At 40.0% G+C, this 17,021-nt stretch overlaps 1 protein-coding gene across 4 annotated transcripts in view; it reads right to left on the bottom strand.

Annotated features, from left to right (window-relative positions):
• smad1 (SMAD family member 1) overlaps positions 1–17,021 on the bottom strand; it is a 94,961-nt gene that overhangs the window by 9,286 nt on the left and 68,654 nt on the right. For all 4 annotated transcript variants that reach the window (XM_062032333.1, XM_062032331.1, XM_062032332.1 and 1 more), the window contains 4 exons: positions 6,296–6,559; positions 6,104–6,220; positions 2,521–2,742; positions 43–299 (listed from right to left, as the gene is read on the bottom strand). In XM_062032333.1, coding sequence (XP_061888317.1) covers positions 43–299; positions 2,521–2,742; positions 6,104–6,220; positions 6,296–6,559 — 860 coding nt within the window. The remainder of the gene's footprint in view (positions 1–42; positions 300–2,520; positions 2,743–6,103; positions 6,221–6,295; positions 6,560–17,021) is intronic.

Here is a 17,021-nt window from a genome sequence, read left to right as displayed (position 1 = left end):
TTAAAACACGTGAGCCATATGAAACACTAGTGCGGTACAGACCTTGACGAAGCTCATGCGGATGGTGCACATCTTGGTGAGCTCGTACACGGCCTCAAAGCCGTGGTTGACCGACTGGGCGAGCAGCTCGGCGAACTCCTGGTTGTTGAAGATCTTCAGGCTGCAGCCGCTGGGGATCTTGCACACGGTGGTGGGGTGGAAGCCGTGGTGGAAGTTGCAGTTGCGACTCTGGACGAAGATGCTGCTGTCGCTCAGGCACTCGGCGTAGACCTCGCCGCCGACGTAGTATAAGTGGACACCTTGGCAGTGCGGCAAAACGTTAGTGCAGTGCCTCCATCTAGTGGTTGTGCCAAAAGAATCACTTATTTAAATATTCACACTAGGGTTATCCCGATACCAATATGTTGGCACGGTACCAAAATGTATTTCAATTAGGGCTGCAACAACTAATCGATTAAATCGATTAAAATCGATTATTAAAATAGTTGCCGATTAATTTAGTCATCGATTCGTTGGATCTATGCCAGTGGTCCCCAACCTTTTTGTAGCTGGGGACCGGTCAACGCTTGAAAATTTGTCCCACGGACCGGGGGGAGGGGATTTTTTTTTTCTTCTTTTTTTTTTCATAAAGAAATACAATCATGTGTGCTTACGGACTGTATCCCTGCAGACTGTATTGATCTATATTGATATATAATGTATATATTGTGTTTTTTATGTTGATTTAATTTAAAAAATTAAAAAATTAAAAAAAAAATTTAAATTAAATTTCTTGCGCGGCTTGGTACCAATCGGTTGGGGACCACTGATCTATGCTATGCACAGTTTTTTTTTTTTTTTAGTACAATTTTTTTTTTTCCATAAACCTTTATTTATAAACTGCAACATTTACAAACAGCTGAGAAACAATAATCAAAATAAGTATTGTGCCAGTATGCTGTTTTTTTTTCAATAAAATACTGGATAGGATAGAAATGTAGTTTGTCTCTATTATCCGATTATTAATCGAAGTAATAATCGACAGATGAATCGATTATCAAATTAATCGTTAGTTGCAGCCCTAATTTCAATACTTTTCTAAATAAAGGGCACCACAAAAAAATTGCATTATTGGCTTTATTTTAACAAAAAATCTTAAGATATATTAAACATGTAAATAAATTAAATGATAATATGTATAATATGAAACATATGTTTATTATTGCAATTTTGTCCTTAAATAAAATAGTGAACATACTAGACAACTTGTCTTTTAGTAGTAAGTAAACAAACAAAGACTCCTAATTAGTCTGCTGACGTATGCAGTAACATATTGTGTCATTTATATTCTATTATTTTGTCAACATTACAAAGGACAAGCTGTAAAAATGTATTATTAATCCACCTGTTTCTTTTACTGTTAATATCTGCTTATTTTCCGTTTTAACATGTTTTATCTACACTTCTGTTAAAACGTAATAATCACTTATTCTTCTCTTGTTTGATACTTTACATTAGTTTTGGATGATACCACAAATGTAGTTATCGTTTCGATACCAAGTAGTTACAGGATCATACAAAAGGAAAAAATATCAAAAATATTGATGTAATCATAGTAGTATCGACTAGATACGCTATTGTATGTGGGCTCTGTACCGAGGATGTCGTTGTGGCTTGTGCAGCCCTTTGAGACACTTGTGATTTAGGGCTATATAAATAAACATTGATTGATTGATATTGTACTTGGTATCATTACAGTGGATGTCAGGTGTAGATCCACCTATGGCATTTGTGAGCTATTGTATCCTCCCACGGTGTGTAGTGAAGCATGTTTAGCTATTCCTCGTCCTGCAGGGATGCTACTTGTAAGAAACGTACTTTATTCGTCGCGGACGAGGATTAGTGATTTAGAAGTAGCTAAAACACTGCCGACTTTGGATGGATGTTCGCTGCTAGCTAGCTAGCCATGTCTTAAAGCACCTCTTCCTGTGGGTGTTTCAGTGTTATAACTTCACCTTTATCGTCAGTTTTTAAGCGAAAATGCGTCCAATCCCCCTTTTCTGTCTACACACTGTGTCTGCTTGTAAGTACTCCGTGATTGTGCGCTGCCGAACATGCTCCTCTGCTCGTAAAACCAGCAATGTCACGACGTGACGACGCACCGTCATGTCCGTTAAAAAAACTAAAAATAAAAATTGGGAACTCATCCATCCATCCATTTGCTACCGCTTGTCCCTTTCGGGGTCGCGGGGGGTGCTGGAGCCTATCTCAGCTGCATTCGGGCGGTAGGCGGGGTACACCCTGGACAAGTCGCCACCTCATCACAGGGCCAACACAGATAGACAGAACCGGTACTTTTCAGAGTATAGAACCGTTTTTGATTCATTAGTACCGCGATACTATACTAGTACCCTAATTCAAACACAGTGTTACTGTTCAAACTGTTTGTAATGTTACAGTGGACAGGCAAAAAGTCTGTTTTCATTGCTGCACACTAGATGGCAAACCCTTTCTCTTATCACCTATCTTTTTTTTTTTTACCTTTGCCGATGTGCCGCCGGGTGTTCTCGATGGTGGAGTTGCGGTTGACGTTGGAGAGCAGGCCGAGGCAGAAGCGGTTGCGGTTGTTGGAGGGGTCCGTGAAGCCGTCGACGAGCACGCTGGTGGAGGACGCCTGGAAGGCCCCGCCGACGCGGTTGTTGAGCTCGTAGTAAACAATGGAGCACCAGTGCTTGGGCTCCTCGTAGGCCACGGGCTGCACATCTGCACAGGAAACACATTTGTGAGGTCACAGGGTTGAGGCCGAGCGCATGAACGCGCTCTTTGAACAAATAGGACATTATTCTCCACTTTGGGGGTACAATGGTTTGTCTCAATGTTACTGCTTTCCAAAATGCATTTATTCTTTACTGCAGGATGCAGAAAAAAATCGATTCACATCCAAATCACGATTCTTATTTATCTCGATTTTAAATCGATTCATAATTTTCAAAAATCAATTTAAAAAAAGGAAAACAATTAATTATTTTTTCAAGGGGTAGTCACCTAAAATGGTTTTCACTTCACAGGTGTGCTTGAAGCTCATGGAGAGAATGCCAAGAGTGTGCAAAGCAGTAATCAGAGCAAAGGGCGGCTATTTTGAAGAAACTACAATATAAAACATGTTTTCAGTTATTTCACCTTTCTTTGTTAAGTACATAACTCCACACGTGTTCATTCATAGTTTTGATGTGACAATCTACAATGTAAATAGTCATGAAAATACAGAAAACGTATTGAATGAGAAGGTGTGTCCAAACTTTTGGCCAGTACTGTTTTTATATATATATATATATATATATATATATATATATATATATATATATATATATATATATATATATATATATATATATATACTAGGGGTGTAACGTTACGTGTATTTGTATTGAACCGTTTCTGTACGGGGGTTTCGGTTCGGTTCGGAGGTGTACCGAATGAGTTTCCGCACGGACATATTAAGTAGCGTAACGCACGTTGTGTAAACAATGCACACCGAGGCACAACACACGGCATGCTAGCAGCGACCGGGCTACGACAACATGTCAAAGCCAGTGCTGGAAGACCCTCCTGCCTCGTTAAGATCTCCCGTTTGGGAACACTTAGGCTGTGCGATACAACAATGGAGGACGGAGGTTTGCCGACATTGTTCAGCAGCTGCTTCTGACAACACGTCAAACATGCTAACCCATTTGAAGCGTCACCACCGCATTCAAGCAGCCTCTCCTCGGCGAGTCAGGCAGGGCTAAAGCAATAACAAATGTTTTTATAGCAGCAGATTTAAGACCATATTGCATTAGAAACTAGATTTTGACCCACTTCTATGGTGGAAGAACAATGAGCCCATATATCCTCTTACTGCCAAGTTAGCCAGGCTGGGGGGGGGGAAGAAAAGTTAATCTGAGGCTGAGTTGACTTGAAACTGTTTAATGTTGCACTTTTATATGTAGAAGAAAAGTTTTGTCATTTGATTTAATCTGAGCAACAACTTGAGGCAGTTTAATGTTGATTAACGTGGACCCCGACTTAAACAAGTTAAAAAACTTATTCGGGTGTTACCATTTAGTGGTCAATTGTATGGAATATGTACTGTACTGTGCAATCTACTAATAAAAGTCTCAATCAATCAATCAAAAAAAGCACTTTATATGTAGAAAGGTTTTGTTAAGAAACCATTCTGAGCCTTATCTTATTTAGTTTGTATTTTATATATGTTGACCACATTAACCCTGGCAATGGACCCTGTGTGTATATGTATGTTATGCCACTGTTTACACATTTGGTAAAGAAATAACCAAAACATTTATATTTTGTTGTTTTCTTACTGTACCGAAAATGAACCGAACCGTGACCTCTTAACCGAGGCACGTACCGAACAGAAATTTTTGTGTACCGTTACACCCCTAATATATACAGTATATATATATACATCTCTATACACGACTCTGACTACACGTCCAGGTTGGGTGTTGGTGCATGTGTTTAAGGGCCACGGAAATGCACCACGCTTAAAGGCCTACTGAAATGCGATTTTCTTATTTAAACAGGGATAGCAGGTCCATTCTATGTGTCATACTTGATCATTTCACGATATTGCCATATTTTTGCTTGAAAGGATTTAGTAGAGAACATCGACGATAAAGTTCGCAACTTTTGGTCGCTGATAAAAAAGCCTTGCCTGTACCGGAAGTAGCGTGACGTCACCGGTTGTGGAGCTCCTCACATCTGCACATTATTTACAATCATGGCCAACAGCAGCGAGAGCGATTCGGACCGACAAAGCGACGATTTCCCCATTAATTTGAGCGAGGATGAAAGATTTGTGGATGAGGAAAGTGAGAGTGAAGGACTAGAGGGCAGTGGAAGCGATTCAGATAGGGAAGATGCTGTGAGAGGCGGGTGGGACCTGATATTCAGCTGGGAATGACTAAAACAGTAAATAAACACAAGACATATATATACTCTATTAGCCACAACACAACCAGGCTTATATTTAATATGCCACAAATTAATCACAAACACCTCCCCCCTCCCGTCCATATAACCCGCCAATACAAATCAAACACCCGCACAACACACTCAATCCCACAGCCCAAAGTACCGTTCACCTACGCAAAGTTCATACAGCACATATATTTCCCCAAAGTTACGTACGTGACATGCACATAGCGGCACGCAAGTACGGGCAAGCGATCAAATGTTTGGAAGCCGCAGCTGCGTACTCACGGTACCGTGTATCCAACTCAAAGTCCTCCTGGTAAGAGTCTCTGTTGTCCCAGTTCTCCACAGGCCAATGGTAAAGCTTGACTGTCATCTTTCGGGAATGTAAACAATGAAACACCGGCTACGTGTTTGTGTTGCTGCAGCCGGCCGCTAATACACTGCTTCCCACCTACAGCTTTCTTCTTTGCTGTCTCCATTGTTCATTAAACAAATTGCAAAAGATTCACCAACACAGATGTCCAGAATACCGTGGAATTTTGCGATGAAAACAGACGACTTAATAGCTGGCCACAATGCTGTCCCAAAATGTCCGCTACAATCCGTGACGTCACACGCAAACGTCATCATACCGAGACGTTTTCAGCAGGATATTTCGCGGGAAATTTAAAATTGCACTTTACTAATCTAACCCGGCCGTATTGGCATGTGTTGCAATGTTAAGATTTCATCATTGATATATAAACTATCAGACTGCGTGGTCGGTAGTAGTGGCTTTCAGTAGGCCTTTAAGGACTCTCTCCACACTGTGTGATTCTTAGTGGTTTGTGAGTTGACTGTTACATTGTATCTTTATGGTATCCTAATGGTCTTAATCAGTTCAAAATTGCGCTAATTACTCTACCACATTTCAGACGTAAAAGCCAGAGTGAATCTTATCGCTAAAGCCTTGTTACCACAAGCAGAGGTGACATCAGGAACCAAGCTTTTATGGGGCTCGTAAAAAATAAAAGCTGCTGGGAAGCCGGAGCCGCAAACCGACTTCACTGTAAACAGTCTGATACACACTATCACAGTATTACTTAAATACTACTCTATCTGAAGTGTTTGCATTAAGTTGGAGAGTGTATAAAAGTGTTGTTACCTGGCCGGTTGTTAATCTCAAGAGGCAAAGTCGGCACCAAGAGGGTGGTGTCCATCGGCTGGGGGCAGTCCTGAGTCATCGGCTCCTCCGGGGGCATGTAGGCGGGCGGCGGCGTCTCTGCGTTACCAAAAACAAACAGTTAGATGTCGTGTGGCGGGAAAGGCAACGAAGACAAGACATTTGGGGTTTCACCTGGCATCTGGAAAGGGCTGCCGGGGTCGGAGCTAGAGGGCGAATGGGGGAAGGTGGCGTTGCTGCCGCTGCCCGGCGAGCTCGGGAAGCTATTTACCGGCGAATGGGGGAAGGGCACGGGGTTGGCCGGAGCGAAGGACTCTGGGAAGGTGGCGTTCTGGGGCATGTGTGGCTCGTTCTGCTGCAGAGGGTTGCGGAAACGGGGCAGCATGGTGTGCTTGGCGTTGAACTCGCTGTTCCTCGGTACCAACACAGGGGGCAGCACTGAAAGTGAAGAGACGATTGTTCATTTTAGTTCAGTTTATTTCGATACGATGTGGCCCATTACGTCGATGGCGAGCTAGCGGTGGATGGCGGAGGGTGTGTCAGTCGATCGCCAGCCACGCGTTAAAAAAATACACCTAAAAATGAGCGATCATTTATTTCAGGCAATGACATAAAAAAGTACAAAGTTGACAACACATAATAATATAAATGAATATAGTGCATAAGGTAATGTATAGTATGTAATGCATGATTGTCCAGTTTTGCCTGAAAGGGAGTGGGAAGAAGATCATTTATTTAATCCCAGCCCCAGTTCTCCATTTAGTGATTATTCACATGAGTTTCACTCTTACTTTGTTCAAGGATTATAATACAGATGTTGTATCATGGTGGCAATACCACAGGTACCAATAATTATTACACTGTAACAATAGTTTGTATCAACAATGTAGGAATAATGAATATACCAACAATGGTAATAGACAACATAGCAATAATAGTTATAGACAACATAGCAATAATGATAAGGAAACATTGATCTACACTGTTTTTAACCTTTTTAACTGTTTTTATTTGGGATGTCCGATATCGGCCAGCCGATAAATGCGTTAAAATGTAATATCGGAAATTATCGGTATCGTTTTTTTTATTATCTGTATCAGGTTTTTTTGGGGTTTTTTTTTTTATTAAATCAACATAAAAAACACAAGATACACTTACAATTAGTGCACCAACCCAAAAAACCTCCCTCCCCCCATTTCTTTCTGTTATCAATATTCTGGTTCCTACATTATATATCAATATATATCAATACAGTCTGCAAGGGATACAGTCCGTAAGCACACATGATTGTGCGTGCTGCTGGTCCACTAATAATACTAACCTTTAACAGTTAATTTTACTCATTTTCATTAATTACTAGTTTCTATGTAACTGTTTTTATATTGTTTTACTTTCTTTTTTATTCAAGAAAATGTTTTTAATTTAGTTATCTTATTTTATTATTATTTTTAAAAAGTACCTTATCTTCACCATACCTGGTTGTCCAAATTAGGCATAAAAATGTGTTAATTCCACGACTGCATATATCGGTTGATATCGGTATCGGTTGATATCGGTATCGGTAATTAAAGAGTTCGACAATAATCTTACTTATCTCATCATATGAAATGTAACTTACTTCACCAATTATTATTTATTTTTATTGTGATTACTTATGGAGTATATTGTGAATAAATTGAGAACAGGAAGTGAAAAAAAGTTTTAGAAACTGTTATGTAAAAGAAAAGGGGTAGGATTAAATAAGCTCTGCTTCTTCCTACTCCTTTTCGAACATGTTGAAAAGAGAAACTGGAAATTGTGATGTATCATGTTGTATGCTTGCATGTTCGAAATAAACTCAAACTCAAACAGTTCCTGTTTTAACAATAAAAGCCCTGCTTCATCCTGCCTGCGCTAACAAAATAAGAGTCTCAGAAAGTTAGCGTGCACAAGCTAGCAAGCTACGGAGTTTGCCGCCAATGTATTTCTTGTAAAGTGTATAAAAAGGAGTATGGAAACTGGACAAATAAGATGGCAAAAAGCAAGCACTTTCATGTGGTATTGGACAGAAAGGAGGACTTTTTTTCTCCTCCATTTGAAAATGTGGACGTTATCATCACTACTGTCTGATTCCTATCAATGCAAGTCATCACAATCAGGTAATACACCAATGTATATTCTTGTCTTCATGAAAAAAAGGAATCTATAAGTTTTAAACATGCTTGTATTATCATTAAACACATTTAACTTAACAAAAACCTCTCTTTCATAAATAAATATAAATTATATATATATATGAATGAGGTAGATCAGTGTTTTTCAACCTTTTTTTTAGCCAAGGCACATTTTTTGTGTTGAAAAAATCCGTAGGCAGTAAAAGAGTCGTCGTCGCAATTGTTGGATATGACTTTAAACCATAACCAACTACGCATCACTATAGCTCTTGTCTCAAAGTAGGTGTACTGTCACCACCTGTCACATCACGCCGTGACTTACTTGGAGTTTTTTGCCGTTTTCCTGTGTGTAGTGTTTTAGTTCTTGTCTTGCGCTCCTATTTTGGTGGCTTTTTCTCTTTTTTTTTGGTATTTTCCTGTAGCAGTTTCATGTCTTCCTCTGAGCGATATTTCCCACATCTACTTTGTTTTAGCAATCAAGAATATTTCAGTTGTTTTTATCCTTCTTTGTGGAGACATTGTTGATTGTCATGTCATGTTTGGATGTGCATTGTCTTTGCTCCACAGTAAGTCTTTGCTGTCGTCCAGCATTCTGTTTTTGTTTAATTTGTAGCCAATTCAGTTTTAGTTTTGTTCTGCATAGCCTTCCCTAAGCTTTAATGCCATAGGGGCACTCACCTTTTGTTTATTTTTGGTTTAAGCATTAGCCACCTTTTTACTTGCACGCTGCCTCCCACTGTTTCCGACATCTACAAAGCAATTAGCTACCGGCTGCCACCTACTGATATGGAAGAGTATTACACGGTTACTCTGCCCAGCTCTAGACAGCACCGACACTCAACAACAACACATCATTTGCAGACTATAATTACTGGTTTGTAAAAAATATTTTTAACCCAAATAGGTGAAATTAGATAATCTCCCACGGCACACCAGACTGTATCCACGGCACACCAGTGTAGTGTATCACATATTTCCAGTTGTTTCATTACAGCACGTCCGAAAAGGAGTAGGAAGAAGTTTAGCTTATTTAATCCTACCCCTCTTCATACCATAGCAATTTTATCCCGTTGTTGAAACAGGAAGTGAATCAAAATTACCTGTTGGTACATGTGTGCCCCGCCTGGATCTGCCCCCTTTTTCCCCCACACAGCTTGAGAGTCAAAGCCGACAAGCTAAAAGCTTCCAGCTCTTTGCCCAGCGCGACTCTTAAGGCGGCAGGGAGTGAGCTTTACTCTCGCACTGCAGCACCAGCCGGCATTGGTTACACATTAAATCATCTATTTTAGAACAGGGTGCGCTGAGCGTAAGACAGATGATGGCTGGAACAGGAAGTGACTCACAATTGGATTGTGTGTGTTTCTGTTGGTCCATGAACTCATCACTGGGGGGTGTGAAGAGTGCACTGAGTCATTGGTAAATCGGTCAAGGTCCCATCCTTAGTTTGTCTTGTATTTTCAGCGAAACCATATTGGCAGATATGAGAGTGTTTATGCATCATAATGACTACAATTACATTGCATTTGGACATAATATGTAATAAAAAGATACACAAAAAGTACATTCTTTGTACCCTTTATGCCTGTGTGGCCTGCAGAACATTCTAAAAAAACTAGGGGTGTAACGGTACACAAAAATTTCGGTTCGGTACGTACCTCGGTTTAGAGGTCACGGTTCGGTTCATTTTCGGTACAGTAAGAAAACAACAAAATATAAATTTTTTGGTTTTTTATTTACCAAATTTGTAAACAACGGCTTTATCCTTTTAACATTGGGAACGCTATAATAATTCTGCCCACGTTAATCAACATTAAACTGCCTCAAGTTGTTGCTCAGATTAAATAAAATGACAAAACTTTTCTTCTACATATAAAAAGTGCAACATTAAACAGTTTCAAGTCAACTCATCATGCTTAATTTATTACAGCATTTGGGAAGCCTGTAGTTCATTTTTATTATGTAAATGTTATATTTTTATCAACATGTGATAGCAGGGACCCTGCCATTCAAAACTAGGCTGCTCCATTAATAATGATTAATGTAACTATAGCTGAAAAAATGGTACAATAGCAATAGGAGAGACTATTCATCCCTGAACACCATGGAGTTCATGTAGGCTTAATGATGCACTTACATTATTATATCAACTATCAGAGACAGAAACTCTTCATTTAACATAATGTCCTTTTTTGCTGCTTCAACTCAGCTCAATCAACACAGAAAAAGGTCAAGTGAAATAACAGACAGACAGGGCTTTGCTGTCCGTAACACACACACACACACACACACACACACACACACACACACACACACACACAGACACACACACACACACACCGCAAAATGAGCTAACGTTACGCTAAAAGCAAATTAGCCTTCACCTCAAGCCAGGACTGCGAGCGAGCTGAGCTGCCGTTTAGGTTTCTAGAAGGTCAACGGGCTCATAGTGATGTTACTAGTAGTTGACTGGGAGGTGTTTATTGTCATTTGGGGAGAGTCTGCCGCCTGATGCTTACCTGCTAAACGCTAAGCACTGACTACATGCGCTCTGAATATGCACTGCTGATTGGCTGTTACCGCTCTGTTTGTAACCAATCAGATGGTTGTGTGGGTGGGACAATGCTGGGTGCTGTGTAGAGTACTGACAGAGACAGAGGCAGAAGGAAGCGTAAGCGGCTACTTAATATGTCCGTGTGGAAACTCGTTCGGTACACCTCCGAACCGAACCGAAACCCCCGTACCGAAACGGTTCAATACAAATACACGTACCGTTACACCCCTAAAAAATACCGTTACAAAAAAGTAGCAAACAGGTCAAATGTAACGATAATAAAACATACTTTTATTCCATGGCTTTTAACACTGAGTGATATCCATCCTGCAATGGCGCCCCATAATACACCCGCTGTGAACCTGTTTTTATGTTTTATTTATTTTATTTATTTATTTTTTATCGGGTTCTGTTTGTGTTGTGTTGTGTTTGCTCGGTTCTCGTATTATCTTTTAACCTGCCCATTGTATAACACTTTGGCTACCTCTGTGGTACATTTTAAATGTGCTTTATAAATAAAGTTGATTTGATTTTATTTGATTTGATAAAAAGTTGCAATGTTGACTCTAACAACACAGAGCTGCCATACAAACTGTTTTTTTTCTTTTGAACTGCTAAAAAAACCAATACATTAAAATCAGTGTACTTATGGCGTTGTGGTTTGTGAAGCCCTTTGAGGCACTTGTGATTAAAGGCTGTACAAATAAACTTTGACTGATTGATTGATTATGAATTACTGACCCATTGAAGGAAAATGTTGCATATTTTGTGCGTTTGCCATATGAAAAACGGACAAAAAAGGCATAAGACCAAAAATATATATAAAAAAACAATAATGACTTGGAATCGACGGAAAGATCCAAAGTTGATTTAAAGGTTGAAAATTTGAAAAAATAAAAAATGTAATTAAATAAAAAAAAATATAAGACTTGTTCTTACTACTTTTATAAGTGGGCCAATTTGGATCCCCGAGACCTTTAGTGGGATTTTTTTTAATAAAAAAAAAACAACCTGTAAATGGGTTATACTTGTATAGCGCTTTTCTACCTTCAAGGTACTCAAAGTGCTTTGACACTATTTCCACATTCACACACACATTCACACACTGATGGCGGGAGCTGCCATGCAAGGCCCTAACCACCACCCATCAGGAGCAAGGGTGAAGTGTCTTGCTCAAGGACACAACGGACGTGACGAGGTGCAGAAGATGGGGATTGAACCAGGAACCCTCAGGTTGCTGGCACAGCCACTCTTCCAATGCGCCACGCCGTCCCCACGCCATAATTTCTCAAAAAAGAATAATTAATCAAAATCAATGTTTAAGGCCCCAATTACTTCACTTAAAACATTACACTTTGAAATGTGTTTGGAGGAAAATATTGTATATTTTGTGTTTTTGCTTTAAAAAAAAACTTTGTTCTGTCTTGTTTTTTTACAAAAAGAGCATAAAACATACTTTTTTTTTTAAAAAACTAGCTCTGAAGTTGATCTCGAGCAGGGGTCCACAACCTTTACTATCAAAAAGAGACATTTTGCTGCTTTTTCCACAAAAAAATAGTACAGAGCCGCAAAACGTGACACATCTTATAAACCTGTGATAAATTGTGTCTTTTTAAATTTTTATTTTACAGGAGAAGCAATCTGTCAATGTGAAAATAAACTTGTTTTCCTTTTCTCTTATGGAAAGTATTCATGATTAGCTTACCAAAGGGCTTCCACACTCCAGAAGCTGAACTGAGCACACAGGCTTCCAGTCTCTTTAACTCGCGCCTAAGGACTTTGCCTGTGCAAATTCACGGCCTCACAGACAGTCTGAAATTATATAACCTTTTTTTTTAACGCAAACTTTTCTCACTGCGAGGTTAAAAAAAATCTGAGGGAGCCACAACAAGGAGGCAGAGGAGCCACATGTGGTTCCAGAGCCGCAGGTTGTAGACCAGGCCTGGGCAATTATTCTGACTCGGGGGCCACATTTAGAGAAAAAAATGTGTCTGGGGGCCCGGTATATCTATTTTGATGAACACTAATACAAAACCTCACAATAATGTCTGATTGAATGCTAAAAACGTTATGACAGGCCGCCTTAAAAAAACGTAATGGAATTTTTTTTTTTTCTATGAAGGATAAAACACTGAATATTGACAAAATATGAACGTCACACCCCCTTTCGATCGACATATTTTACAATCAAGAGAAACGCAACAAACAGTGAAATATGAACGCAAATGGTACAAAATAAACATACCTACAATCTGATATATCACTAAGCTTTAGAACTTTGTTGTGAAAATCTCCTTACGCGTCTGTGGAAACGCTTCCCGCCCACACTGCTTGGTGCCTCGTCTGAGCTGCTGTGATGTAGATTACCATAGTAACTAATTAGATGACCATAGTAACTAATTGGATTAGCATAGTAACTGGTATATCATCCCAAAGTGCAGATTCCAACCATTGAAATACTTTGTATGGTTGGAAGACTTACGGTCATTAGAAAACATGACTGCACATCATAATGGCAGCTACACTTTCCATCTTAAAGATCTAAAAAAATTATTTGGGAATGTCCGGCGGGCCAGATTGAAAAGCTTAACGGGCCGCATGTGGCCCCCGGGCCTTAATTTGCCCATGTCTGTTGTAGACCCTTGATCTAGACTAGTGATTCCCAAACTGTGGTACGTGGGCTCCATCTAGTGATATGCCAAATAATCACTTATTTAAATATTCAAACACAGTGTAACTGTTCAAACCGTGTGTAACGTTAAAGTAGCTAAAAATAATAAATATTCAAGCGTTGAAAGTAAAATTAATAATAATATATGACTTATTTTTAACAATTTTATAAGTGGGGCCCTTATGTAACCCCAAGTATTATAGTGAGATTTTTTTAAAACATGAAAGTAAAAAAAATATTACCGTATTTTCCGGACCTTAGGGTGCACCATGAGTGGGTCTATTCAGGTCTATTTTCATTTTTAAGGCGCATTAAAGGGGTGGCTCACTAGTGCAACAACAACGCCGGAAATGTGTCGCGTGAAAAAACGTCCAACCGGATACTCTCTAATAACTAAAGTTCTGTGGGTAAATTATGTAAACCCACTACACCGGTATATTTTAGTGCTTTCATGGCGAGTTTACTGACAGAAATAAGTTAGAACTTGACACTACTTTATATTAGAAATGGCAACAGCGGAGGATGAATGTTCCATAACAAGAAGAAAGAGAAAAAGAAAAAGCTTATCAACAACGGACTACAAAGGCGGACGCACGCGCAAATTTTCAGGACTTATGCAGATCCCAAATAGACATCAGCATGTACCAGAAGGTAAAAAAAAGTTGGTTTTGCATAATATTGTGAAACAAAACGCCAGATAATGTCTGCTAATGGGTGCCATATTGTGGTCCTTATACACACACCGTAGTAATACTTGTATCTCTGACTACGGTAGCCGTAATGGGTCGACAATCCATCAAGCGGTGCGGCTTAAAAACCATACTAAAACATTTTGACAGATTTTTGAGTGCCGTGCGTAATGTTCTTTATTTTCAATGGAACATTTCAAGTTTTGGTGTTGTTTACTTGAGTCATGTTGCAGTCTACAACGTATCTCTTATGTATGACTGCCATCGACTGGTCACACTTATCATTTACAACATGCACCAAATAAAATTGCTTCGAGGTCGGTAAGCACAACCAGAATTATTCCGTACATTAGGCGCACCAGGTTATAAGGCGCACTGTCGATTTTTGAGAAAATGAAAGGATTTTAAGTGCGCCTTACAGTCCGAAAAATACAGTATATTAATTATTTTCCAACATTTTTATGAATAGTTTATAAGGGTGTAACGGTACGTGTATTTGTATTGAACCGTTTCGGTACGGGGGTTTCGGTTCGGTTCGGAGGTGTACCGAACCGAGTTTCCACACGGACATATTAAGTAGCGCACTGCACGGACGGACATAAGTAGCGTACCGCACATTGTGTAAACATTGCACACCGTGGCACAACACACGGCATGCTGGTGTAACGCAGGTGTCAAATACATACTTTTGCGGAGACTATTAGGCTATTGTCACGTGACTAGGGAGAGCGCGCAGCTCTCCCTAGTCACGTGACCGCCGCGGTCCAATCAGCTGTGCTTATAAGCCGGTAGCAGGAAGTGGCCAGTAGAAAGGATGTGAGGGGAGACAGATTGTATTTCTGCTCGAGGTAGGTTTTTATTCTCGTTTTCAACCGAAATATTGTGCTGACGGGATTCTAAACTAAATGCCTATTTGTTAACTTTATAGAGCCGACTACCAGCGCCGGATTTTTTGTCATTAAAGGCCTACTGAAAGCCACTACTACCGACCACGCAGTCTGATAGTTTATATATCAATGATGAAATCTTAACATTGTTAACTTATAAAGTGCAATTTTAAATTTCCCGCGAAACTTCCAGTTGAAAACGTCTATGTATGATGACGTTCGCGTGTGACGTCAATGGTTGAAACGGAAGTATTCGGACACCATTGTATCCAATACAAACAGCTCTGTTTTCATCGCCAAATTCTACAGTATTCTGGACATCTGTGTTGGTGAATCTTTTGCAATTTGTTTAATGAACAATGGAGACTGCAAAGAAGAAAGCTGTAGGTGGGATCGGTGTATTAGCGGCTGGCTGCAGCAACCAGGAGGACTTTGAGGATAGCAGACGCGCTATCCGACTCTAGCCGCCGACCGCATCGATGATCGGGTGAAGTCCTTCGTCGCGCCGTCGATCGCTGGAACGCAGGTGAGCACGGGTGTTGATGAGCAGATGAGGGCTGGCGTAGGTGGAGAGATAATATTTTTATCATAGCTCTGACGAGGTCCCGTAGCTAAGTTAGCTTCAATGGCGTCGTTAACAACAGCATTGCTAGGCTTCGACAGGCGGCACAGCATTAACCGTGTAGTTACAGGTCCAGTGTTTGGTTCGGTGTCTCCTGATAGTAGTATTGTTGATCTGCTCTCTATCCTTCCAGTCAGGGGCTTATTTCTTTTGTTTCTATCTGCATTTAAGCATGATGCTATCACGTTAGCTCCGTAGCTTAAGTGCTTCACCGATGTATTGTCGTGGAGATAAAAGTCACTGTGAATGTCCATTTTGCGTTCTCGACTCTCATTTTCAAGAGGATATAGTATCCGAGGTGGTCTAAAATACAAATCCGTGATCCACAATAGAAAAAGGAGAGAGTGTGGAATCCAATGAGCCAGCTTGTACCTAAGTTACGGTCAGAGCGAAAAAAGATACGTCCTGCACTGCACTCTAGTCCTTCACTCTCACGTTCCTCATCCACAAATCTTTCATCCTGGCTCAAATTAATGGGGTAATCGTCGCTTTCTCGGTCCGAATCGCTCTCACTGCTGGTGTAAACAATGGGGAAATGTGAGGAGCCTTTCAACCTGTGACGCCACGCTACTTCCGGTACAGGCAAGGCTTTTTTTTATCAGCGACCAAAAGTTTCGAACTTTATCGTTGATGTTCTCTACTAAATCCTTTCAGCAAAAATATGGCAATATCGCAAAATGATCAAGTATGACACATAGAATGGATCTGCTATCCCCGTTTAAATAAAAAAAATTCATTTCAGTAGGCCTTTAAGCTGTGTGAGATTGTAGAAGCGGAGTTGGTGAGTCCATGTTTATGAAAATATATTAGTCTTTCTTCCATTGTTTCATTACAACAGTCTTTGTGGCATATTTCTCAATCGTCCATATACAAGGTCTATGACTTGAACCAATGATAACTATTTGTGTATTGAATGTACTTTTGAATGTGTTTGATAATAAGCACGTTTAGTGCACTGACCGAATTGTACAGGTCATATTTATGCTGCTAATGGTTATTTTAGCACTTTATTGCATATTGTGATTCGGACATGTATGTTGATTTATATTGTACAATATTGAGGAAAAAACTGGAACCTGTTCTGAATACTTTATAATGCAATTAGTGTTATTTAATGAAGATATTTGATTTGTGTACACATTGATTTATAAGGGTGGTCCTGGCTCTTACACAGGCCAGGCTTCTCTTTATGATGGCGAGCTAAGGAAAAAAAGCTTCTAGTCCAAGGATCGTTCTTGGGAGATTCCAGCCAGGAACCCCACCACCTGTTCTGTCTGGGCTGGTAGGAGGCTCTCGAGCCAACCCTCTACACATTTTCACCCTTAAC

Source organism: Entelurus aequoreus, linkage group LG22, assembly GCF_033978785.1.
Source record: "Entelurus aequoreus isolate RoL-2023_Sb linkage group LG22, RoL_Eaeq_v1.1, whole genome shotgun sequence".
Classification (NCBI taxonomy): Eukaryota; Metazoa; Chordata; class Actinopteri; order Syngnathiformes; family Syngnathidae; genus Entelurus; species Entelurus aequoreus.
The sequence above is the reverse complement of the archived record's forward strand: the minus strand, read 5'-3'. Positions and strand labels throughout refer to the sequence as shown.